This window comes from Leptosomus discolor, chromosome 26, assembly GCF_034619465.1.
Source record: "Leptosomus discolor isolate bLepDis1 chromosome 26, bLepDis1.hap2, whole genome shotgun sequence".
Taxonomy (NCBI): domain Eukaryota; kingdom Metazoa; phylum Chordata; class Aves; order Leptosomiformes; family Leptosomidae; genus Leptosomus; species Leptosomus discolor.
Genome location: NC_141416.1, coordinates 1,856,715 through 1,882,293, shown reverse-complemented (window position 1 = coordinate 1,882,293; position 25,579 = coordinate 1,856,715). Strand labels below are relative to the sequence as shown.

The 25,579-nt window shown below is 60.1% G+C and overlaps 1 protein-coding gene across 6 annotated transcripts; it reads left to right on the top strand.

Moving 5' to 3' along the window:
* The first annotated feature begins 48 nt into the window (after nt 1-48).
* On the top strand, nt 49-22,588 carry PI4KB (phosphatidylinositol 4-kinase beta). Of its 6 annotated transcripts, none has more exons than XM_086478536.1 (12): nt 49-176; nt 2,792-3,761; nt 13,852-13,896; nt 18,196-18,423; nt 18,848-19,075; nt 19,277-19,386; nt 19,749-19,853; nt 20,506-20,629; nt 20,709-20,974; nt 21,128-21,260; nt 21,558-21,678; nt 22,349-22,588. In XM_086478536.1, exons 1-12 carry the CDS (start codon nt 49-51, stop codon nt 22,528-22,530), a joined length of 2,640 nt encoding a protein of 879 aa, XP_086334662.1. In that variant the 3' UTR covers nt 22,531-22,588. The 6 variants fall into 6 exon arrangements, with proteins under 6 accessions (XP_086334662.1, XP_086334667.1, XP_086334666.1 ...); XM_086478541.1 differs by lacking the exon at nt 49-176 and having other exon boundaries at nt 2,808-3,034; nt 3,101-3,761; XM_086478540.1 differs by lacking the exons at nt 49-176; nt 13,852-13,896 and having other exon boundaries at nt 2,808-3,011; nt 3,054-3,761.
* The last annotated feature ends 2,991 nt before the right edge of the window (nt 22,589-25,579 follow it).

Genomic DNA, 25,579 nt, shown 5'->3' with positions numbered 1-25,579 from the left:
GCCGTTCCACCAGAGAGAAACTTGGCCCGTTATGGCCGTGGGTGGAGGATGAACCACATGAGTTCAGCTCAGCCTCTTTTCCAGGCTGGATTGCTTCATTGTGTGCAGCTGATGGGGTTTTTGTCCCCGTTGAGAGCAGCGATGTGGAATAGGGGAGTTACGCTGCGCCTCGAGAGGTAAATCGTGCGTTGTGGTGTGTTTAACGAGTGGCGGTGTGAACCGGGGAAAAACGCGGCGAGGCGCAGGAGGCGGGGAGGGAAGTCCCTCGCTGGGGTTTTGGGGGAGCGCTGCGAGTGGGGACGTGTCCTTGGCGGGTTCCGAAGGGGCCCAGTGCCGGGATGTCACCGAAGAAGGCGGCTGTGTGAGTGTCGGGGGGGGGCTGAAAAGCAAAATAATAATAATACAAAAATGCAATGCACTGATTTTAAAAGCGAAAAAGCCGTGCGGGGTTTCAGAGCCGTGCCGCGGCGCAGAGGTAACCTGCAGGCCCGTGGGCGGATTTATCTTGCGCAGTTCCTTAATCCAAGTTTAACCCACTCGGCGGTTGCGCGCTCTGGCCGGCCGCCTGCTCCGGGGCAGAGCCGGCGCACGGGGCCTCACCGGGCCTCACCGGCCGGGTGGAGGTGGCGAGAGGATCGGGGCGTTTGGGCTGGTGGCGGGAGCGGCTCTGCTCGGGCGGCCGCGACGCGGGCGCCTCGGAGTCGTCAGGCCGCCTCGTGCGAGGCGGTCGGGTCGGCTCCAGCCTCTCCTGCGGGCGTGGAAGAGGTTTCGTGTCCGGAGTTGCAGCGTGTGCCGTCGCTTCACCTGCGTGATCCCGGGGGGGGGGGGAGGTTGAACGGGATCCTGTGCGCTTTCTCCCTCTACAACCCGGCAAGGAGGACGTCAAAAGCGTTTCCCCTCTGTGGGCAACCCAGCCGCCCGGCATCGCCGGGACTTCTGCACCCGGCGCGTGGCCGTGGAGCCGGTTCGGGACTTGGGCAGGTGCCACCACTGAATTATTTATTTTTTTTTTATTTTTCATCCCACTTGTCTTGATGCGGATGTTTGAGGGACCCCAGCAGCGCCGGCACGAGCCCAGCTCTGCGCGCCCCTTCCTTGCACCCGGCTCCGCTCCGTGCCTCTTCCAATCCCGCCTTGCTGAGTTACACCGAGGGATCTCCTCTTCGCTGGCGTGGTGTTAATTTAAAAATTAGATCGTCTGGGCTTTCGTGGGGCAAGGCTGGGCTCACTAAGAAGGAAAAACAACTTCCTTCAGCTCGCAAAGTCTTTAGGAACTAATGACCACAAATATTTGAAGCATGTGGGATTTGTACCGACGGGAGCGGCCGGCACAGAGGAAAACGTTGTGCGTTGCTGCCGTGCGGACGGGGTGAAAGATGCTATTCATATCGGTTCAGACTGCTGAACTTTGGTCAGGCTTCTTTGACTTCGTAGTTAGAGCTCAAGTGCTTCGAAAACAAGAGGAGGAAACCGGTCGCTGGGAAGCGGCGCTCGCATCTGGACGCACCGACCTCGTTTTCACTCGCTTGGAATATTTAGAAAGAAACGCCGTGGGTTCCCTCGCCCCTTCCTCCCGCGTCGGGAGCTGTAATCGCTTGTAAAAATAAACAGATAAAACCAGGTCATTAAATTAACGGGGAAATACCTCGTTGCAAGAACCCGCCGGCGCAGCCGCTGCGGGCGAAACGGGCTGGGGGTCGTTGGGGGAACAGGCAGGCAGCAAATGGTTCAGTGAACTCCTTTTCCAAAGACAGTAATTTTTTCCACCGTGCTGGACGTGAAAAGCAGGAGGGAACTGGCAATCTGCTTGCAGTGCTTAACGTTTGTAAAAGGCATTGTGCCCTTCTGCTGATCACGAGCTGTCTTGTTGTAGCCCATGAGCAATAAAGGGAAGCAGTCGGGGCCGCGGTAATGATGTGAGATTGAATGGAGTGCCTTATTTTATTTTTAGAGGACGATTTCACTTGGCACTGGCCGCCTTTATTCTTGCTGGTTATCTGTAGAGATGCCACCGCTGCTCTTTTCATCGAGATGGGAAACCGGGAAGCGCGTTCCATCCCTCATTTATCTTATTTTTGAAACATAATTAAGTGCTAATCGTTGGCGAGGATACGTAATCTGGGCATCGGTGTCTGGGCTTTGAAAACCGGGCCCTTGTTGCGACAAACTTGGTTCTTGCTCCGGCTCTCCGCTCGCCCAGCGCCCGGCACCGGATTTCACCGGCGAAGCGCCGCGTACCGCTGTTGCCCTCCGTCCCGAAGGGAGGTTAAATGAGCCAAAGCTCGGCGCGGGGGAGAAACTTCACCTTCTCCAGCAAGCGGCAGAGCCACAGGATCCACCCAGCCCGTGGTCCTTTGATGCCTCTGAGGGTGAAGAGCATAAAGCAACCTGGTTATTTTATTATTTATTTCCCCCCCCCCGGCCTCTCTTTCTCTTTTTGGCTTGCTCAGTTTTTTTGTATCGTCATGGTAACGGGGAAATTTTGTGTAATGGCTGATAGATGCTTGCAGCTCTCTTTCGAGCCTGAGTGGAAGGGGCACCGGGAAGACCTTTAAAACCCAACGTGACCAGCTCGGCCTCGCGCTGGGCCGGCGTGCGTTGGCTTGGGGCACCTCCCCTCTCTAGACCAAGGCTTTTTGAAAAGGTTTGCACCAAACCTCGTCTCGGCTCTCGGTTTCCCTTGAGGTGTGTCCCAGCGTGGATTCCTGTTTTCCCACCTTCGGGCTGGAAGCGGGTCTCCTCCGCAGATTGCGTCCCTGACTCTTCCTTTTCTGTCTTGTTCTCTTTCCAGCTTTGAGGCGTGCAGACCCGCCACTGCTATGGGAGACTCTGTTGCAGACCCAGCCCGAGGGACAGGCTTGGACCAGGCGCCCGGCTCAGCGCCCCAGGGGAATGGCGGGACGTCTCTCAGCGTCATCACGGAAGGTGTCGGGGAGCTGGCGGTCATCGACCCCGAGGTGGCGAAGAAAGCCTGCGAAGAGGTCCTGGAGAAGGTCAAGTTGATGCACGGCGTCTCCTCCGACAGCTTAACCAAACCGGCCGATGGCAGCGAGGCCGAGCGTGCCCCGCGGCCCGCGGTGGATTTGGCCAACGGAGACATCGGGGAGGGCTGTGAGATCAAGTGCTTGGACGATCCGCCCGGCACGGCCTCTAAGATCCAGGAGGAGGACGAGACCGCGGCCAACACGGTGAAAACTGCCCGGAAGCGGCAGAAGAATAACTCCGCGAAGCAGTCCTGGCTCCTCCGGCTCTTTGAGTCCAAACTCTTTGACATCTCCATGGCCATTTCATACTTGTACAATTCAAAGGAACCTGGTGTGCAGGCTTACATTGGGAATAGGTTGTTCTGCTTTAGGAACGAAGAAGTGGACTTCTACCTGCCACAGCTGCTGAACATGTACATTCACATGGACGAGGACGTGGGAGATGCGATCAAGCCCTACATCGTGCACCGCTGCCGGCAGAGCATCAACTTCTCCCTGCAGTGTGCCCTGCTGCTGGGCGCCTACTCCTCGGACATGCACATCTCCACTCAGCGACACTCCCGGGGGACCAAGCTGCGGAAACTCATCCTCTCGGACGAGTTGAAGCCAGCTTACAAGAAGAGGGAGCTGCCGTCGCTGAGCCCGGCACCCGATATGGGGCTGTCTCCTTCCAAAAGGACTCACCAGAGGTCCAAGTCGGACGCCACCGTTACCATCAGCCTGAGCAGCAATCTGAAGCGCACAGCCAGCAATCCCAAAGTCGAGAGCGAGGAGGAGGTAACGTTGGGGCTCTCCAAGGCTCAGGGAAAGGGAAAGGATGGCCCCAGGGCCGTGCCCGTACGGTTGGTTCTCACTTCATAGCTCCTCCTTTACTGCAGAGGTTTTTCTGTCCTAGTTGCTGCAAAAGATCGAAGTTTTGGTTCCCGTGTCGCTAAGCAAACCGACACACACCAGTGGGTCACACTGGAGGGGCTCAGAAGGGGAGTTTTCTCGGTGTGAGGGGAAGGGAGGGTGTTAGACGGCTTCAAGGTAAGGCAGAGAGCTGGGTCAGGGGGACTGAGTCACTTCCGACGCTGCTGAATTCCCACACGATTTGGGCAACTCGGCCGGTGTCTCCGTTTTGCAATCTTGCAGCCATCTGATCGCTGCTGGAAATCTGATTTCCTCCTTGTCCCGACTTGTTCAGATTTAGCAACGGTGAGGTTTCTCTGCAGGCAGGAAGGGCCCTGGGCAGCTGAGAGCTGGGAGCAGGAGGAGAGCGGACAAACCCGTCGGCTCCACCGGCCAAAACGAGCCCCTGGGGCACGCGCCCACCTGGCCCAAAGGGCCGAGAGCTGCAGCTGTGGGGTTTGTCCGCGGCTGCTGCCCTGTGCCGAGCTCTGCCTTGGATTTCTGTCGTCTTCTCGCAGCTCCAGGACGGTGGAAAGCCCGGCTTTCCCTGCTGAAGGGGGCTGGGCTGCACGGAGGGGACGCTTCCAGTTTCCAGGGTTGGGCGCTAATGCCGTTTAATGCCAAAGCAAACGGCAGTTCAGTGGGTGAACTCGGGCACACGCGTGTTCTTCCAAACCCAACAGCTCCCGTGGGCTCCGTGGTGTTTATTTTAAGTGTCAAAAAGTTACCGGCACAGAGTTGCTTTGGCGCTGAGGTGCTGTATCGGGGCACGCTGCGCGACTCCGCGTGCTCGCGGGAGAGTGAGTGGTTCCGCTCGAGCCGGGTTTCTCCCCCAGAAAATGCAGGTTGTTCATGTCACGCATCTGCTGGCAGAGGGTGACGTCGCAAAAGGATGAGCCACGTCCTTGGTAGCGGGGCTGTCAGACTGGAGGGAAGAGAGCTGGAAACTTAAAAATTGTTATTTTGGTGCTTCGTTTTGAAGGGCTGGTGGGTTTTTAGCACAAGCGTCAGCCTGAGACGGTGAGAGATGCGGGGCTGAGCGGCAGGGGAGGACGGAAGAGGTGAGCTGTGCCTCTTGCCAGAACTCCAGAAGTTCACGTCCTCCCCCGGGGAGGTGGTTCACCTCTCCAGCCGGGGATGGCTCAGCAGGCTCGGAAACGGTTCGTAAAACCGCGCTACCAGAGGTTCGGCCCCGGCGGGGCTTTGGCAGCCGCTCACCCGGCCCCCGGGCAGACCAGCCAGGCCCCGCGCGGCTCCTTTCTGGGTCAGCCCGGTGCCTCGTGGGGATGAGACCTTGAAAGCCGACTTCCCCGCGGCTCCGTCTAGACATTCGAGATCTCGTGACTGTTTTCGTAACGGTGGAGTATTTCTTGGCTTTCCTGCCTTGCCCGACATTCCCCCTTTCCCTCAGCTCCGCGCCGGGCTGTAAATCATAGGAAGGGGTTGCGTGATCTCCTGCCGGACTTGGGGAAGGCTCCTTTGGACAAGGGTTTGACGGGGGTTTCAGAGGTGTGAAGCGGCAGTCGGCCGGGCTGGTTTCAAGTCGAAACCACCCTGTCCTGCTCCCCGCAGTCCTTGGGCGAAAACCCAGCTGCGAGCCGGGGGCCACGGCCTTTGCCGATGGGTAAATGAATCTTTCCCGTCTCTGCCCGTCGGCCGCTCGGTGGAGAACGCGGGGCTGACGGAGAGCAGGACGCGCCGGGGTGCCTCTGCTCACGCCGGCTGCAGCTGCTTGAATAATGGAAACCGAAGCTTTACATGAATGGTGGGTGAAAGCAGCGCCGCGAAGAGTTTCTCCTGGCAATGGCTGAAACTTGTTTCGATCCAGAGGCCGGGGCAAGCTGTTGAAACGCTGCACAGCAGCAGGGATACTCGAGGCACTGTAAGAGCTTCCCTGGCCCCCAGATATCCCCCGCCTCCCCATCCAGCTTGCTGGGCCTCTGTTATTTTAAGTGCTGCATGTTATTGCCTCCTGTTGGAAGCCGGCAATCGCCTGCAAAAAGCAGCTTCCCCGGAGCTGGCCAGGTCTTGGAGGCGCTGGGAAGGTCTGGTGTGAATTCCAGCGAGTTCTGGAAATCGCCGCTTTAAGATACTTTAATCTACAAGTCCAGGAAACCCGCGGGTGGCTGAATTGTGTGTGCTGGGCTCAGCCCTTAGCTTGTTCCCCAGACTTCCCCGCACTAGGGGGTTTACAGCGATGAAATCTCGTGTGTGCTCATCTGGGGGGTTGCCTCATTCCCTTTTTGCTGCTGCGTCTCTGCTGCCGGCGCCCGTGCCGTCGAGCCGTGCGTCGGGAACCTGCTTCTGCCGCGCCTCCTGAGTAACTTCTGTTCCTCTCTTCGCAAAAAAAATTGCAAAACTCGACTGTAAAAGGAAGAAGTCGCTCGCCCGGTTGCGGAAGGCTGCGACGCCTGAATCTCCCTGGCCGAGCGCTGCCTGCAGCGCCTGGCCTCGCCTCGGCCTCGGCCTGCGGGCTCACCCGGCGCTGGGCTGTGCAGCTCTCTTTCCAGTGTCTAAAAAAACCCCAACAACAAAACCAGATACAACCCAGCCGAGGGTAAAACACACCTTTTCTTCAGCCGCCCTGTGTTGTCCCCAATCCCGGAGGAGGAGAGGGGCGGAGGATGGAGGAGAGGCTTTGCGGAGAAGTTGGCTGTTTCTGGGTTCGTTTCCCCTCAGTCCTCTCTCCGCTGGACAATTTTGGGGTGATTTTTTTCCCATCTCCCATCGGTCTTCTCCCCACTGAACGATTTTGCCTCTTCTGCCTTGCCTGCAGGTCACCCCTTCTAGACCTCCGGGGTTTTATTTCTCTGGACATCTTCCTCGAAGCGCAGTGCCGGGCCCTCCCTGTTTCTAGGCTCTTACAGGTGCCTCTGTCCTTCGCAGCCGCTCCTCTGCGCGGGCCTCCGATACCTGCCCTTCCCGGATTAGCTGAGTCAGACCCAAAGCAGGTGCTAATGCTACTTAAGGAAAAAAAAAAAAAACCCAACCCTCTGCGTTGGTTTTAGAGCACGGTGGGGGACGGCTCGTAGCAAAGTCCGTAGTGACCCCTGGGATGAGCCTGTCCTTTCCCCCGCGGTCGCCTGCAGCCGTGGCACTTTGGTTCTAGAGGATAATTCTTCCCGCTGAGGTCTTTTATGTTCCAGTTGTCGCTTTGTGCTGCATAACCACCGTTGTAACGGGCAGGAGAGGTTTTATTTCAAGTGCTGTTTGCCCTGTGGGTTTTTGATCCTCACCGGCCTGTGTGTCCGTAACGTAATTCCATGATACGGTTCCTGTGGTGTAAATTTATTTCGCGTTTATTACTTTTCAATTAATACAAAAGCACGTGGAGGAAAAGCCAGAAGCTTGAAACTCGCGGTGTCTCGTGTCCCTCCAGGTCGAGGCGGAGGGCCTTGGCCTTCCTTCCAGCCCCGGTTTCCAGGGTGGTGGTTGTATTTTGAGCCGAGGTGTGTCCCGTTCTCTGATCCGTTTAGAGACAAAGGCTGGATTCAATGTGCCGGGGCTGCTGGGCATTGAATTTTCCACCTGAGCAACTTGAGACCTGGAGGGGAGAAACTTGCTGTAACCTGATGCTGGAAACCAGGGGAGCGCTGGCGAGTTTTTGGTGTAGGAGATGGTCTGAGGTGGACAGACCGTGGCCGAGATCCCCGTGCTGCGGACGCGGGGGCAGTTGCCGTCCCGGCGCTGTGCCGTGGGGATGCTTTGCTTCCTTCTTGCCTGTTTAAAGGTTAAAGTTCTGAGACGGGTCCCTCGCTGCCTGCGGCGCGTTATGGAGTCGGTCGCGCTGGGCAGAGAAACGTGGTGGGGTTGGGCTGGTGGAGCCTCGCTGGGGCGGACGCTGGCCGAGGGTGGGACATCGTGTCCGGCTCCCCGGGGTTTTGGCAGGGCTGCAGGCAGCAGCCTCGGAACAAAACCTCAGCCAGGGCAGAGCAGCTGCTTCAACTTGAGTAGAACCGCTTGTGGCTGGGCCGAGCTACCAGAAACCTCTCGAGCGGAGCTAGAGAGACCCGTTGGGGTGAGGGAGGGCTGGGCTTGAGGCAGAGGAGGTTACCTTGCTGTCTGGTCGCCTTCGCTTTAGCTGGCTCTGCGGGACTCGAGCCTTGCCGGCTGTGGGGTGGTTGGTTTCTAATGGCGCCTCCGTAAACCCAAGAGGATTTGCCGTAAAGGTGCAGCGAGCCCTCGCCAGCGTCCGCCCCGGGGGATTCGTTGCCCAAACAGGTTGCGCTGCCTTTGCAGCGTGCGAATGCCTCTGCCTCGGATCCTCGCGGCGGCGGCGCCTTAACCCGTCCCCGGTTCCCGCTCTCATCTCCCCCACCTCTCTAGGGATGGACAAGAACCTCCCCCCCAGGGTCTGTGCTCCCCTAGATGAGGTGAATTGGCATTTTTGGGAGGGTAAACGTGCCCGGGAGGCGCCGCTGCTCTGCTGCACCCCTTCGCCTTTCTCGTAGGGCTGCTGCTTTTGGAAAATGCTTTTCAAAAATGAAACCCCACGACTCTGAGTTAAAGTCGAGGCTGGCTGCGAGCTGTTTCGCTCCCCGGTTTTCCCGTCCGGCAGGCTGGGCTTTGCACCAGCCACCCGTACTCAGCCCTTTATCTCCGCTGCGAGCCGTGCCCCACGATTTGACCCCAGCGTCCCTGCCAGCGTGGCAGGGTGCAGCGCTGGTGGTGCTGAGGAATCCGGGACTGTGAGGGCGAGTCCTGGAGTTTTAAGTCATTTAAATATTAGGGCAGATGCAGCAAACTTTATAGGTGAGAGCCTGCGCTTGGGTGAAACGGGGAGGAAGCTCCCGGTGCCCCCCTCTGCCTCCCACCAGCGTTTTGACTCCCGAAGCCTCGGAGGTGGGAAGAATAAATCGCGCTGGCTGCCTGGGGAGGGAGGGGCTGGTTCATCTCTCAGATCCTTCGCGAGCTAAGATCAAGGTTCGAAATATGTAGAGCAGGGAGGGAAAAGCAGGTTGTGTTAAATCTCTGTGACCAACTGGATTCAAACCAGCTGGTTTTAAATGGGAACGGCTTGCTTTAGCTGCCAGCCTGAGCCCGGCGCCTGCTCAGAGCCGGGCTGGTGGAGGAGCGAGCCGGGCAGCCTTGTGTCTCCGTGCGAACAGAACTGTTTGGCTGAACTGGTTCCTCTAGTCAAGTAAAAAAAAAAAAAAACAAAAAACAAAAACAAAAAAAAATTTTAATTAGAAAACTGCTAATTGAATAATCGGTTAAGAATCTCGTCTGGCTGCCGGGAAGGGAGCGCTGGAAGCGGCAGCTTCTGAAATGCCAGCGCCTCGCTGTTCACTCGGGGCCACGGCGCGTGGGCGGGTGGTGGAGGAAGAAGCAAAGCTTTTCACGCGACGCGAGCGCTGCCCACGGCGGGGAGGGGGGATCAGGGGGTTTTTTTAACAGCAGCCTCAGCGTTCTCCCTTGAGAAACGGCAGCGAGGGTTCGCATCTGCACTTGGGCGCCGCTTCGCTTATCGGAGGCGCGTGGAAGCGGCGTTCGAGTCGAGGCTGACAACACGCCTGACCCTGGTCTTTCGCTTTTTAGCCCATTCCCTGCCCCGCCTTTGCCCGTCGGGGCGTGGAGGAGCGTTGGCCTTTTACCTCTGGAATTGCACCTTCAGCGGTGCTGGCGAAGGTGCTTTTTCTGGTGGAGCTCGTCTCCCCGCCGCGATAACAGCAGCGTGGCTGCCGGAGAGTCGCTTTCGATGCTGTCGTGGCAAACGGCCGCCAAGGCGGCGCTGCCCACGGAGGGGTCCCACGACTTGGGAGGTTTTGTGTCTTTTCTGCATCGTCCCTTTGGATTTGGTGGGGCGTCCCTCGGCACGCCGGGTTTCCACTTGGCCGCAGCGACACCAGTCCCTCGCGCTGCAAAGTCCTGACTCCTCCGGGCGTCTGGTTTGATGTCTTTTCGCTAAAACGTCTCCATTTCCCCGTAATACAGGCAGCATTGGCGAGGCGTTTGCCTCTCAAGAGCTGTCTTGATTTAGAGTTATTTTTTTAAGGTCTAAAACGCTGCCATCCATAATACCTGCTTTAGTTTTATAACAGGTAGGAAGGTCCTTCTGGAAAGGATTTGTGGAAGCGAAAGCAAGGTTGGGGCCAAGGCGTGCTGAGCTCCTCGCTGTCAAGCGCTTTACAAAGAGAGATGAAGGTATTTTTATCGGTGTGACAGTATGTGTTTACCGGTAGAAACTCAGGCTGAACGTTCCAACATCTTAAGAGAGACGAAGGATTTTAGGTGTGAAACCCCAAAGCAAACCCTGCAGAGGTGGCGGCGGAGGAGGAGCCTTGTCCCAGCCGCGGGGCAGAGCGATGGGTGAAGGGGAAGGAGCCGGCGACGGCCGCGACCGACCGTCAACGCGCCTTGCGCCTACGTTTCGGCTGAGACCAGGGCTTTAAACGTTCAAGGCTTCTTGTTTCCCGAGTGACAGATCTGGAAACTCGCCCGCGCTTGGCAAACGGCTCATCCATATGTCGAGTTTGCAAGGGAGCGGAGCCGTGCTGCTGGCACCCCTTGAATGTGGTTCATTTTCCCGCTCCTTCCAGCCCGGTTTCCCAGGGAAATGAGTCTCGTGCGATCCTTGTCTCCTCCAGCAGCAACTTTTTGAAGCATCGACCAAATGCCGCAGAGAGGAGAAGCCAGAAACACGCCGAATTTCTTTTCTGCCTTGCCGAATCGGCTGCTTTGCAGAGGTTTGTGCCCTTGCTGACACCAGCCAGCGTGCCCTGTGCCGAAGCAGCCCCCCCAGGTCCCCGGCGAGGGGCCGTGCGAGGTGTCGCAGGAAGCTTTGGGTTGGCTGGCGCTGTTGCAGGGCGAGGAAGGTTTGGGGGATGTAGGGTGCGTTCTGGGGGAAGCCGAACTTCGCCGGGTCTGCTCGCACCACGAGCTGTGTTCCCTGTTGCACTTTTTTGATTGCGGTTCGCTGGCCGGCTGCCGTGCACCGACCTGACCTCGCTGGGGAAACGGTCAGATACCAAATAGAGGCCCCAAAAACGTCTTTCCTTGGGTGGCCAGTGGGTCTGGTTGCCCCACTGTGTCGTGGGGCAGAGTTGTGCTGCGGTGAACGTAGGGGAATAAGAATGACCGAGCCCCTGGGGGGGGGCTGCAGCGGGTCCTTCGGCAGCTCTGCCCTTGGGGTGAAGCGGGTGGGTTTAGGCCAAGCTCTGCCCCGGCTTTTCCTGCCCCTGCAGCTCGTCCGGAGCTGGGGAGCGAAGCTGCCCCTGAAATGCTGCCGCTGGAAGCGCGGGCGGGTGGGGAGGAACCGGCCCCGGACGTGTCCGGAGCTGCTGAGATTATGCCAGAGGGTTGGACACTAAGCGAAAAATCAGATGCGCTGAATTCCCCCTCCGAGCTTGTTATTCCTGTTCTCCGGATCCAGGCCTCGTGCTGCGAGCAGGTTTCACGCTCCCGGCGTGGTGAGCGGGCGATCGAGCCGCAACGGCCACCGGAGCCATCCCAGAGAGGAGGTGAAAAAGCCGAGGTCTCGGCCGCGCTCAGTCCGCGGAGCAGCTCGGTGACAGACCCGGCGCTGAACCGTGGGGGAACTCACCCCCCGGAGCCGGCTCTGACTCGTTTTCTGCGTGATGGCACAAACCGCGAGGCCGTGCCGGCTTCCCGGCACCGTGCCGCTGGTTTGGGCGGCCGAGACATCGGCAAAATCCCGGCGCGGGTAACCTGGAGGTCAGAGTCCGTGTCGATACGGGCGCCTCCGGGGGGTTTTGGGCTCAGGGAGGTGCCTGGCTCAGCTTAGGGACTGCCGGCGCTGTGGGTTGTCTCCGGGGAAACCGAAGCTTTGACAGGTTTTCCTGCTCTCCCGGCTTTCCTACACCGGGATGGCTCACGCCGACGTGCCTGTCTCTTGGGGGAGGCTGTTGCAGGTGCTGCCCCAGAGCGGCTCTTTCTGCTCCGGTGTCGCGGGCAGCCTCCGGTAGCTCCGCGAGCTGCGCGGTGACCTCCTCGTTCGGAGGCAGCCCCTCCGTTTAGACCTGTGACAGCGCTGACACCTCTTCAGTGCTCCGAGGGGCTTCGGTTTAGCAGCAGGTTTTGCTGACCTGGGGGGTCGTCTCCAGCTCCTGTAGCCAACGGTTGCAATTTTCAGAACCTGCATTTTTTGGATAAAAGTCGTTAAATCGATATTTAAAGGTTTCCAGTGGGATCAGAGCCCTGACAGCATTGCAGGTGCCGCTCGGGAGGCCGTCGGGGAGCAGAGGCCGTGCACGGCCAAGGGGAGGGCGTGCTCCTGCGCCGGACGGGTTGTGTGTCACCTTGATTTACGTTTCAAATGAAAATTGGGAGCTTGGGTCCTAAATCTGAGAGGAAGTTGAAAACTCTGCCCTCAGTCGTTGCAGACTGGCTTTAGTGGAATAGGCTCAGCTTGAAAATGTGCCGGGGATTGGGTCCAGCCCTGGCTCGGCTCGGCCGGCGCCGGGGTCGTGGCTGCCGGAGGTGGAGGGGGAATCCGTGCGATTTGCTTTGCGACAGGGGATGCGTTAGGGATGCTTTGGGAAGACGAGCTTCTAACCCGGGGTTTATTTCGACGGGAGCTGAACTGGGCAAAGCGCATCCAGTAGATGGGGTCTAGAGGCGACGGCTCTCCTCCTGCCTACGAGCAAACGTGGCAGGATGGTGTTTTCCAAAGCTTTTCGGGTTCCCTCCCGTTTTCCAAAGCTTTTCGGGTTCCCTCCCGTTTTCCAAAGCTTTTCGGGTTCCCTGCCGTTTTCCAAAGCTTTTCGGATTCCCTCCCGACCGCACCGGCCTACAGCCTTGCTCACCTCCTGGGTAGAGATTTTCTTTATTTACAACAAAACGGGGGAAACTGGCCCCAAACCATCTGATTAAAGATCCAGGAACGAGGCCGGTGCCTGGGAAGGAAGGCAGCGGCCTGAATCCATGGAGGCTCCAGGCATTTTTCTCCCGGTGAGCCGTGCGGGGTCTCGGCACCGTTCGGGTTTTACGCGGTCACGCGGAAGCGATTAATTTAAACGCTGTTATTGCTTCTGGTGAGACTAAGCCTGGTGGAATTAGCGTATCCCTGTAATTAACATACTGAACCCAGACCTGTTTGTTTCTTTTAGGAAGTGAATTTTAAAACCAATTACACACCGGTCTCAGGGGCGTGAAGCTCCATTTTATCTCTTTTTGGCGTGAAAATAATGGATTTACGGGCTCTGAGCGCGGCGCTGCTGAACTCGTGGGGCGGTTGGGGCGGAGGTGGAAGCGGCTGTTGGGGCGGCTGCGGGGAACCGGGGTTTGTGCTCGTGGGACGGAAGGTTGGCTTGGCCGGGCAGGGCTGCCGCTTCGTAAAATGAGCCCTCCGCTGGCGAAAACGGGTCTGTCAGCTCAAAAATAGTTTAGTTGTTGGGTGGTTTTAATTTTTAGGACTGTTTCCCTGGGGTTAATTTTATCTGCTGAAATTAGAGGCTAGATTAGAGTCCAGGGGAGAAAAATAAAGTGGTTTTGTTGATGGAGAGAGGCTGGTCTCGGGGCAGGTGTCGGCACGAGCAACTTGTCTCTGCAGCTGATTTGAGCCAGGAAAGTCAGAGCTGAACCTTAGTTATGCTCCTGGGGTAGAAGGAATATTTTAAGGGATGTAAACGGGGAAAATCTCGGGGGGTTTTATGGGCATTTAGCGGCAGGATCTGCCGAGGAGCCGCGAGCCCCGCTCCCTGTTTGGTGCCACCACGAGTGGCCTCAGCTGGAAGCGGCTCCGGTTTAGATCCGTGAAATCGTTGTCGCGTTACTCTGGAAGCAGCACGTGCCGGCTTAGGTGCCGCTTCCTATCCGAGAGTAAAAGGCAGCGGAATTAGGATGGGGTGGGGAAAAAAAAAAAATAAAAAATTAAAAAATTAATTGAAAAGTGATGGTTATGAACCTGGAGCTAAACTATTGCTTTTTCTCCCCCTCTCCCTCCTTCCTCTCTTTCCTTTTAAACAAACACCACCACCCAAAACCGCCAACAAACCCCCTTTCCTCCGTTTCCCAGGAGCTCTCCTCGAGTACGGAAAGTCTCGATAAGTCATGCTCTCCCGTAAGTGGCCCGTTTCGTTCCTGCGCCCGGGCTGCCTGCCTTCCCCGCGACAGCAGCATTTCCTCTCTGCCACGAAAGTACTAAACCCCGGCACCCGGCGATGCACCGCAAGCAGCTCTGGTCCCCAGCCGTGTCCCCCCACCCCCCCGATGGCCGCACCGCTTGAGCCCCCGGCGAGGGCAAAGCCAGCATCTCCCCCCCCGCCCCGCCACGGCCGCTGGCTCCGTGCTGGCCGCCTCTCGTGCCGTAGCAGCCGGGATCGCGGCGGTGCCGGCTTCGTCTGAACGTTTCCCGCTTGTTTGGCGAAACGCCGGCGGAAAGGGGGGCTTTGGGCAAATTCGCTTGCAACCGGTTTGGCTAAAACAAAGCAGAAAACCCCGAGGGGCTGGGGGGTGCCCTGGGTGCTCGTTTCCCCCGCCTCTTCCCAAAAAAAACCAAGGCAGCGAGGGAGAGAGAAACCCTCGGACCGCCAGCGACCGGCGGAGGCAGGGGAAGGACTTGGCTGATGCTGCCGATTTGGGTCCGAGCAGTCGCTGACCTTTGCGTGGCGGCGTCCGCAGATGACAGAGGAAATGCTGTTTCCTTGACTTTTACTTAAAAGTTCTCTGCCAGATGGGATTTAATTTGCTTTTTCCACGAATCATTATTTTTCTCCTCCTGTGTGTTAAACTTTGGTCTCTCAATCAAAACCCAGCGTTTCCCTGATAGAGCCGTTTCCTTTCAAAACGAGCCTTTTTTCATTTTTGGTTTTGTTTTTTTAATCAATAGCATCTCCCTCCTCTGGGTCATTCTCCTGCCGGTGGGTGTGTGCTCTCCGCCCGGGGCTCCCGGTGGGGACCACACGGTCGGTAACGTAGTCCATGATCAAATCCACCTCCCCGGGGCGGCGGCGCCGGCGTAGCCCCTCCTCCGGGACGGGTTTGTGTGGGGACCTCCGGCCTTTTTAGTGCCCGGCTCTCGTCCCTCTGTGCCTTCAGCGGGAAGATTTCCACACCTTTCACGCGTGGCACGGCGCGGGCAGGAGGCAGGAGCACGGGTGCCACGAGGCTTTAACCCCCCCGCCCACCCCGGCGCAGGCTCCTCCTTTCATTTGTTATCCATCTCCTCCAACTCCGCCGCTTTGAAGAGGCGCGAGGGACGGTCGGATGCTCGGGCAGCCGTGGCCGCTTGGGTGGGAGGCGGGACGCCGGGCTCCGAGTCCCAGTTTGCCGCCCGGCTTCGGGCAAATCCCTCTGTTTATTCCCCCTCCTGCTCCTCCCAGCCGAGCCGAGCCGAGGCAGCGACGCCCCGTCCCCCCGTGGCTTTTTGAGGCTCGGGGGTAGAGCACTCGCAGGCTCCTCGGCTCCCGGGGCGCCGCAGGAGCGTCCTCGCAGTCGTCCAGCCGCGGCGATGGTGGTCGCCGTCCCCTCATCCGCCTCGGCCGTGCCGACCGGGGCCGGGCGGCAGCGAGTGCCCGTTCCTCTGCCCCGCGGCAGGAGCCCTGACCTGCCAGGCTTTGCGGACCCCCGTGGTTTAGCCGGGCGGTTGATGCAGCAGCTGGGGCTCTTGGCAAGATCTACGCCGAATCTCTAGCCCCCGCTGCAGGCGCCTGCCCCGAGCCGAGCGGTCAGGGCGCCTGGAAACCGCGCCAGGTATGGGTTATCGGCGCCGGTGCCGCCGGCCTCGCGGCAGGCAGCTGAGCCGGAGGGGCCGGGGAGCAGCTCTGCTCCGCACCGCTGAGTGGTTTCCAGCTCCGAGTAGGTCAGGTCTGGCGGGGGGGAGCCGGCAGAAGTGGGGGGCGGCCACGATTTTTGCTGTATAAAGCTCTGAAATGACGAATTGTGGTGGTTTGGGTGGAGGAGAGGCAGGACGTCGGGGTAAAGGCAGGTAGAACAGCAGCAAGCTTCGGCGGCTGCGGCCAGAAAGCGTCGCGAATTAACCCCCTGGTTTTTGGGGATGCCGAAACCTCCCGCAGGCAAAACCAGCCGGGCGCGATGGCTGCGCAGAGCTGGGCCAGCCTCGCCCCTTTGCCGCGCCGTGACGCCTCCGGAGCTGCATCTCCCCCCCTCTGCCGGTCCCGCAGCCAGGAGCGGATCCGTGTCATCGTCCCTGCCCGGTCCTGGGAAGCGGTTTGAGCCCACGTGGGGAGAAGGACGCTCCTGGAGTGTGTCTTGGCAAAACGCACACCCAAAGCCCTGCCTGATTGAAGAGCAGGAGATGGGGTTTTTTTGTTCTGAAGCGCTGCCAGTGCAGGGTTGTGCTGTGGTAGAAAAGTAAACGTAGAAAGTAAATATTTACGTTGGCTGAGAGCAGCAGAAGGATCCTTGGGGTGGTTGGACGAGGGAAGAGCGTCTCCCGTCCTCTCCTCGCTTGGCTTCAGGACCGTGGTGTTGAGGAGCCGGGGCGAAAGCAGCTCCCCACAGCCCAGCTTCAGCGCGACGGGCTTTCCGCGGCTCCTCGGGCAGGCTGGAGACGGCGTTTCCCGCGATGCCTCCGGCCAGGGACGGCCCCGGTTCAGCTGATGCCGTTTTCCAAAGCTGCTTCTCCATAACAAGATGCGGAACTTCCCGTGGCTAGCACCGGAGACCGCGGCCGAGCTCGGTGGGATGCCTTTGGAGCGGGACGGGGTGGGGAGGACGTTTCCCGGCCGCGTGTTCCTGGCTGGAGGAGGCGAGAGCTGAAGGTTTTCGACCGGAGCACGAACGTCGGAGGTGCAGAACGGGTGACGGAGGCGGCGGGGCGCTCCCGGGGTCGGGACGGCTTCGCCCCCTTGCTGTGAAATGAGGAGAAGGTGCCTCGGGAGATGGTTTGGGCTCCCTGGAGAAGAAGGGGTTTAAGGACCGCCTGTGCTGGCGACGCGCGGACCGATGCAGCTCTGAACCGGGAGGACTTTGCTCACGGTCCGCTCCTGCGCCTGGGCACCTTCTCTGGGCACAATCCCAAATTCCCACCGGCGGCTCTTCCATGAAATTATTCTGCTGGGACAAGCAACGCGCAGGGACCTGAGCGGGCGAGGGGGCACGGGGCCCTTTTGGGGACAATATCGACTGCGTGCCAGACCTGGAAACCTGCCTCGACCCGGGAGCTGAAGGTCCTTAGAGCAGCCAGGACACCGCAGCCGCCGGGGTTCGGTGGGAGAGGCGCCGGAAGGAGCATCCTTGGAATATCGTGCCGCTTTTTGCAGAAATGGGGTTAAATGTAATCGAGGGGAACGGGCCCGGAGGTCAGGGAAGCGCTGGGTGGCAGGAGCCGAGGCAGAGCAGGGTCTGGCCGGGACCAGGCGCTTTCTGTCCCACCGGGGGGCGCGGCGTCAGCCGGTGCAGGGTTTTGGGTATTTACCCCCTGCCTGGTAGGCGGCAGCGATGGCCCCGGCTCGGCTGCAAACGCTGCCTCCTGTCCCGAGGCCCCTCTGCTGCGCTCGCCAGCGAGGCGGGCAGGAGGGCAGAGCGCTGTGGAGGAGAGCAGAGCGCCGACGCCCGAGTTTGGCAGGAATTTTGACGTGGACTACAGCTACAAACCATTTCCCACCTGCCCTTTCCCAAAAGGGAACCTCCAGGCTGATCCTTCTCCTCTTTTTTTTTTTCCCCCCCATCCCTTTATGTTGCTGCGCAGCCGTTCCCGGCTCTCCGACGTTTTCCTTTGCTTCCTTTTTCTCACGCTCCGTCGCTTTTTTTTTTTTTTGCATGTGCATTTCCAGCATGATTGTACAGTGAACACTTTGCAAGTTTAATTCTGCATCTTCCATGGCAAAATCAGCCGCAATCGTTTGTTGTTCTGATTCAAAAGCTTGAGAAAGTCGAGCGGGGTGCTCGGCTGGAGCCACGGGGTGGGGGGGGGGAGGCGCTCCTGGCTGCCGAGGGGCTTCCCCAAATCGCAGTTTGATCTTTGCCGCATGGTCACGCTGAGCCACAATCAGTGTGGGTGAGGATACGACAAAAATCCCCAGCGCCGAGCTGGGGACGAGGTCGATTCGTGCTCCCTCTGCTGACTGAGGGCTCCGGGCCGCTGCAGCCCTGGGGCTCCGGGGGCAGGGGGGGACGTCGGCTCCGGAGTTTTGAGGAGGAGGATTTTGGGAGAGCGCAGCGGGTGGAGGAAAAGCGCTTTGATCCTGCCCGGCTCTCCGGTGACGGGAGCATCACCTGAGAGCGGGGAAGAGGGCGGGATGGAGAGAGCAGCTGCCTCTCTCCGGAGTCCGGCCCGGTGCTTTTAGACCGCGGAGCCCGATGGCAAAACCGCCGGCGTCGTATCGCCCTGCTGCCTGTGTAACGCTCTCCCCCCCCCCCTCCACCCCTCCGCCCTCCTTCCCTGAACCTTCTTTAGCCTGTCAGACTTGCCCCCGAGAGAGAATTCATCAAATCCCTGATCGCCATCGGGAAGCGCCTGGCCACCTTGCCCACCAAAGAGCAGAAGACCCAGCGGCTCATTTCGGAGCTGTCGCTGCTGAACCACAAGCTGCCGGCGCGCGCCTGGCTCCCGACGGCCGGCTTCGACCATCACGTGGTGCGGGTGCCCCACACCCAGGCGGTCGTCCTCAACTCCAAGGACAAGGTACGAGCGGCCGGAGAACAGTTTGGCCTCGAAAGGCAGATTATTTATTTATTTTTTTGTCCTCGGCACGGCCCCCCCCCCCCCCCCCACCCCGTTTGGGCATCGAGCGCGAGAAACGCTTCGTGCCTGGCCGAGGGTGGTGGTACCGCTTCCAGGGCTGGGAGCGACGCGGGGAAGGGGGGGGGAAATACCCCTGAGAGCGACCGTCCCCTGGAACGGGCGCTGTAGCAGTCTCTGCAGGGTCCAGCCCCGCTCTGGGGAGCTGTTCCACATCTACTGAAAAAGCGCGGCTTTGCCCCCAAAAACCGTGCGCCAGGAAGCAGCAGGTCACCCCCCCCCGCGGGAGCAGAGAGCGTCGTGCTGCCGCCCGGCCCTTGCAGCGGCCGTGCCCTGCTGACCCTCGGTTGTGCTTCCCCCCCCCCAGGCTCCCTATTTAATCTACGTGGAAGTACTTGAATGTGACAATTTCGACACAGCGAATGTGCCCGCTCGGATCCCCGAGAACCGCATCCGGAGCACCCGCTCGGCCGAGAACCTCCCCGAGTGCGGGATCACGCACGAGCAGAGGACCAGCAGCTTCACCACCGTCCCCAACTACGACAACGACGACGAGGCTTGGTCCGTGGATGATATCGTGGAGCTGCAGGTGGAGGTGAGGCCCGGGGGGGGGAGCCAGGCGAGGGGTCGTCCCTCGCGAGACGCTGCCGGGACCCGGCGCCGCGGCCTCGCGGGACGATGGGCCCTTCGGGGCCACCCCGGCTCCCGCCTGCGATGAGAGACGGGGGGGGGGGGGGGGGGGGGGCCGCGTTTCGGTAGCCGCCACATCCCGCCTCTCGCGCCCTTCCCCTCCCAGCTGCCGGAGATTCACACCAACAGCTGCGACAACATCTCCCAGTTCTCCGTGGACAGCATCACCAGTCAGGAGAGCCGGGAGCCGGTGTTCATCGCTGCTGGAGATATCAGGTGAGGGCGGCGCGGCGAGAGCAGCCCGGGCAGTGGCTTTACTGGGGTGGGTGAGTTCAGATGTAAAAACGGGAGGGGTGAAATTTCTCTATAGGTTCTTGGAGGGAAAAAAAAAAACATCTGAGTGGGTTAAGGAGGGGCTGCACCCTGGGCTGCGGGGGGGTTGTGAGAGCCCCGAGGAGAGGCACGGCCTCCCCTGCTCAGCCGCTGGCCTCGTTCCTGCCGGCGAAGCGGTGGACGTGGCCCTGGCTCGGGGTTTGGGAGGGGGGAATCCGTGAGCTTTGTGGACCGGGGTGCGCGGGGTGCCGCCGCTTTCGCCCCCCCGGCCACGGGTTTCGCTGACGACCGGCTCTGCCGCGCAGGCGGCGGCTCTCGGAGCAGCTGGCGCACACCCCCACCTCCTTCAGGAGGGACCCCGAGGACCCGTCCGCTGTCGCCCTGAAGGAGCCCTGGCAGGAGAAAGTCAGGTAGGGCCGGACGGGGGACGCGCGTGCGGGGCCGGTGGCGGCGCTGCAGGGAAAGTGCTCTCTGATTGACCCCTAAATAACCGTGGCCTCAGCTTCAGGCCCTGCTCGTCCCCAGGGTGGGTGGTTGACTGGGGACCCGGGGAGGGCGGTGGGTGTGCTGGAGGAGGGAGAAAATCCACGGCAGATTTGCTGCTCTTGGGTCAGGCTTGGAGGGGCTTTACCAGGTGTTTATAGACGTCCATTACGTCAGAAGAGTTTGGCTTGTCCCAAAATAAACTCATTCGTGTTCCTGCTCTGAGGTGTGTGTCCAGCCCCCAAATTTCTCCTGGAGCAAGAGGGAGAGAGGAGCCCTCTGGGCTCTGTAAACTTGGGGTAACCTTGTTCACCTTGTTCTGATGGACGGGCTGGGGGCGTTCATTCCCTTTTACTGTTCTTGGGGGTGGTTGGTGGCTCAGGTGGGGTTTGCACCGCGGTTGGAGGGCTCGGTGTGCGGCTCTTGCAGTCCTGGGCGCTGGAGCTCGTTCTGCTCCCGTCCCAGCTCAGCGTTTCCAGCGGCTTTCCTTGCCCTCGAGCCCCTGGCGAGAGGCCTCCGGGCCGACTTGCTGCCCACCCTCCCTTTCCTCACGCTCCTGTCCTCACCCATTCCCTGCAGGAGGATCCGGGAAGGGTCTCCCTACGGCCACCTGCCCTCCTGGCGCCTCCTCTCTGTCATTGTCAAGTGCGGGGACGACCTCCGGCAGGAGCTGCTCGCCTTCCAGGTCCTCAAGCAGTTGCAGGTGAGAGGGGAGAGGGGCTGCCCACGGGAGCCGGGGCTGCATCCTGGGTCCTGAGGGATTTTCTCGCTCTCTCCCACAGTCCATCTGGGAACAGGAGCGTGTCCCGCTCTGGATCAAGCCATACAAAATCCTCGTCATCTCCGCCGACAGCGGCATGATTGAGCCAGTCGTGAATGCTGTGTCCATCCACCAAATCAAGAAGCAATCCCTGCTTTCGCTGCTGGATTATTTCCTGCAAGAACATGGCAATTACAATACCGAATCCTTCCTGACGGCCCAGAGGAATTTCGTGCAGAGCTGTGCCGGTTACTGCCTGGTCTGTTACCTGCTGCAGGTCAAGGACAGGTGGGTCCCCGCGCCGTACCTGGGTCTTTTACCGGGATTGATTGTTTTGTCCCCGGGTACAGCGGGGAAATCTGGGAGCAGAGGCGGCTGCTGCTCCCGGGGCCGTGCACGCGCCCGCAGAGTTTAAGGGGAAGTTTTCCCTCTCCCGCACAGGCACAACGGCAACATCTTGCTGGATGCGGACGGACACATAATCCACATCGACTTCGGGTTCATCCTCTCCAGCTCCCCCAGGAATCTTGGCTTTGAGACGTCTGCCTTCAAACTCACCACGGAGTTTGTGGATGTGAGTCGGGGGGGCGGGGGGGGACACGGGACGGGACACGGGGCGGTGAGGGGTGATGCCGTGGCGGCCGGGTGGCACAGTTCCTGCGCAGCTCTGCAGCCTCAGCCGGGCTGCGCCTGGGACCAGCTGAGCCGAGAGCTGGAGGTGCTCCGTTTGCCGTGCGGGTTCCCTAAAAAAAAAAAAACCAAAAAAACCCCATCGTGCCCCTCCTGCTGGCCGTCCCTCTGCTCGGGGCGCGCTGTTGGCCTAAGGTTTCTCCATCCGCTGCCCTCCACCCACCCAACCTCTCCCTTCCAGGTGATGGGTGGGCTGGACGGGGACATGTTCAACTACTACAAGATGCTGATGCTGCAGGGGCTCATCGCTGCCCGGAAGCACATGGACAAAGTTGTGCAGATCGTGGAGATCATGCAGCAAGGTAGGGGGGGGAGCCGGAGGGCACAGGGACGCCACGCGTGGGCCTGGGCTGCACAGAGCATCGCCCAAAAAAGGGCTCAGTGACCCTCGGCACACGGAGGAGAACTTGCGGGGCTTGGAGAGCGCCTGGAGCGGTCTCTGGGTCTGGGGTCTGCACGGGGAAAGGGGTTGGGGGACGCGGGATCCCGTGAGGCTGAAGGGTGCCCCACGTCCGCCCGGCTGCGCGGGAGGTGTGAGCTGCACGATCGGAGCGCGTTGGTCTGAGCAGGGCGAGGGTCTCCCGGGGTGGGGGGGAGAGGGAGCGTCCCCAGACCCTCCTTTGCCTGTTGGATCTCGCAGCGTGTGGGGCGTTGGGGGTACCCGGAGCAGGAACGGAGCAGAAATGTGCCCATGGCAGCGTTGTGCCCCCGGGGAAGCCTAAAACGCACCCAAGGGAAGGGGCTGCCGTTCCCTCGCAGGGGGAACAGGCTCTGAGCGCAGCAGCCGTGGCGTCCTCTGCCGCAGCCGGTTGTGACTAACCCTGGCACCGCCCGGCAGCTACCAGGAAAGCCCCAGGCCGCGGACCAGGGACAAGGAGCCGGCCCCGCTGGACGGAGGCCACCGAGCCCGTGGGGGCTGCGCCTGCCCCAGCCCCCCCCGCCCCGTGCCAAGCCCTGTTCCTCTCGCTGCAGGGTCGCAGCTCCCCTGTTTCCACGGCTCGTCCACCATCCGCAACCTGAAGGAGCGGTTCCACATGAACATGACGGAGGAGCAGCTGCAGCTGCTCATCGAGCAGATGGTGGATGGCAGCATGCGCTCCATCACCACCAAGCTCTACGACGGCTTCCAGTACCTCACCAACGGCATCATGTGATGGCCGCCGGCCTCCCTCTCCCAGAACGGCTCCGTGCCCGACCCAGGCCTGAGCTTTGCCCCCCCCCCGCCCCGGGGACGAGGTCTCGGTCCTCGATGGTAAAAAGGAGGCCGAGTCGCGGCAGCGTCCCGGGGCTGCTTTTGCCAAGACTCCTCGACAAAATGAAACAAGGAAAAAAAAAAAAAAAAAAAAAACCCACCACAAACCCAAGCAGTGGAAGCAGGAAAAAAAAAAAAAAGCCCCGCTCCTGAAAAATCAAAGCGAAACGGATCATGCGGTAACTGCTGGTGTCAGGCGCGCGGGGTCCGGCGGGTGGCAGCCAGCAAAGGGCCTCGGGGGGGGGTGGGGGGGGGTTGGCAGTAGCACTTGCCCCCCCCGCGTTGCCTCCTCTCCCTCCCGTCAGTATTACACCCGTTGGGGTCCTGTGCCCTCTCCCACAATCTCATGAAATGTTTAGGACTCGGGAGGGGGGGGGGGCACGCAGGCCTGGCCCCCCCCCCCTCCCCCCCTTTGGTGTCTGCCGTGACTTTGGGCCTTCTGCTGGCACCACTTGAAGGCAGCGGTGGTGGCACCCCCCCACCCCACCCCCCCCCGGTGCGTGTCTCCCCCCCCCCATCCCTGCATGTCCCCCCACCGCCTCCTCGGCATTTCTCCGCTCCCACCCTCGGCCCCTTTTTTGTTTCCCACCCCCCCCCCTTTCCCCCCCCCCTCCCTGCTCCCCCCTGGGCGCCCCCCCCCCCCCCCCCCCCCCCCCCCCCCCCCAGCACAGGTCACCGCACCAGCACCGTCCCGCAGCCCCCTCGGCCGGTAGGTCAAGGCTGGGGGTCCCTCGAGGCCGCTGCCCATCGGGGGGGGGGGTTTGGTGCTGCCTCCTGCTCCTTTCGAGCACCTTTTTTTTTTTTCTTTTTTTCTTTTTTTTTTTTTTTTTTCTCCCCACGACTGTTCCAGGAATTAGGAATTTGGGACTGTGAAGCTTCTGCCCCCCCCGCCCCCCCCCCCAATAATTCCTGGCTGGTTTTCCTTGCCTCCCCGTGTCCCCCCCCCCACCCCCCAGCCCGTCCTGCAGGTCAGATGGTGACACTTCTCCCCCCCCCCCCAACCAGCCCGTGTCCCCTCCGTGGCTCCCGGTGCCCCCCAGCGCCAGCCTGTGACCCCGCTGTCCTCAGTCTCTTTGTTTAGCACTAATTATTTGTCATGTTCATTATTTAGCATTAAAAAACAAAAATTCTATTTTGAAACGCTGGCTGCCAGTGGCCAGGAACCACCTGGGGCGGGGGGGGGGGCGGGGGGGGGCCTTAATGGGGGACTGATTGGGGGGAGGGTCCCCAGGCCAGGGGCACCCTAAAACGGTGGTCGCAGGCAATCACCCACCTCATTTGGGGATGTCCCCCCAGCCCTGCAGTGTGGGGGGGGGGAGGGGGGGGGGAGGGCGCTCAGGCCTCCTGGGGCAGCAGGGATGGAAGGGGAGGGGGGCACTCGGCCCCTTCCACCCCCATTTTGGGGCAGGACCAACACCGGTGTGGTGGGGCGGGGGACACAGGACCCCTCCCGGGACACCGTGGGGCCATGTAAGCAAGACAGGGCACAGCAGGGGTTAAACCACTAAAGTTTAATTGCATTATTACTACAAGAATAAAGGATACCTGAGAGCCTCTTGCAGTGCCCGAAGTTTTACTGTAGCGTAATCGCCCCCCCCCCCCCCCCCCAGCCCCGAGTCCAGCCTCCCCCCCCTTGAACAGAAGTCGCTCTAAAGGCACTGAAGTGCTTGAAAACCAAGATTACAAAGCGATTTGTTTTGTTTCCTTCCTCTAAAACTCGTAGAAACTTTAGGTTCTTCTCTATTATTAAACATCATTTACACGTTCACAGCCCCACGCGATACAGCTGAGGGGGAGGTCGGGGAGGTGAAGGTGGGGGGGACACTGGGGGGGGGGGGGGGGATATGGGACCTGGCCCAGGGGCTGTGGGAACTGCTGGTTGCTTTAATTTTTTTCTCCTTTTATTTTAAAAGCCCCTCCCTGGCCTCCACGTGTGCCGTTCAGCTGAATCCACCTGCAGCAAGGGGGAGGGATTCCCCACTTGGGACTTAAAAAAATGGAGGAAAAAGAAAAAAAAAAAAAAAAAAAAAGAAACCAAACCCCAACCCCAGCAAACCAGCTTCCCCAGCCCACAAAATAAGGGAAGAAAAAAAAAAAAACACAACCCAAAAACCAAACAAAAACCCAAAATCACAACAGTAGTTTTGTTTTTTTGTTTTTTTTTTTGTCACTTTTAGTGTATGATACAACTTTACACAGCGTGTTAGAGGTTATTCACAAGGAAAGAAGGAGCCCAAAGTTAAGTTACTGAAATAATTACTCACACAAACACCCTACCCCAAGCACAGGCGCTAAACAAACAGAACAAGTAGAAAGTTTCTTTTTCTGGCTGTTGGATTTTTTTTTTTTCTCCTTCCCCGACGGTAACGGGGACACACAGGGACAGCCCCGCGCAGGCCAGCCCCCCGCTGTGCTCTCGCACACGCGTGTGCGCGGGGATGGGGGTCCCAGGGGCAGCTCCTGAGCCGCGCTGGCAGCTGCTCCGCGCCCGCACAGGGGACGGGCGAGGAAGAGGAGCAGCCGGCGAAGCCGAGCCCGGGCGGTAGCAGAGCCCTCGACCCCCGGAGCTGGGCGGGAAGGGGAGGGGGCGGCAGTGGGTGACGCCAGCGCCCCTGGGAAAAGCCCCCCCAAGACTCACCGTCAGCGTTTCAGTCCGTAACGCGGTTCGGCAGCGGCTTTCCCTCCTCGCGGCCCCTTCACCCCGCGGGCGGCCGGCACGGGTCGTGGTCATGGTGTGGGGAGATTCCCCCCTCGTTGCAGCTTCGTGGTGCGCCGATCTCACCCAGAGGCCTTGTTCTGGCTTCTGTTTGTCCTCTGCCGAACGAAAAGTTCCTCCTCCTCCTCCTCCTCCTCCTCCCCGGGGAAGGCTGCCAGCCAGGGCCCCGAGCGCGGCCGTCCTGGGGCACGAAGGGCCGAGCGTCCGCAGGCCGGCGCCGCCTCGGGTTAGTGCA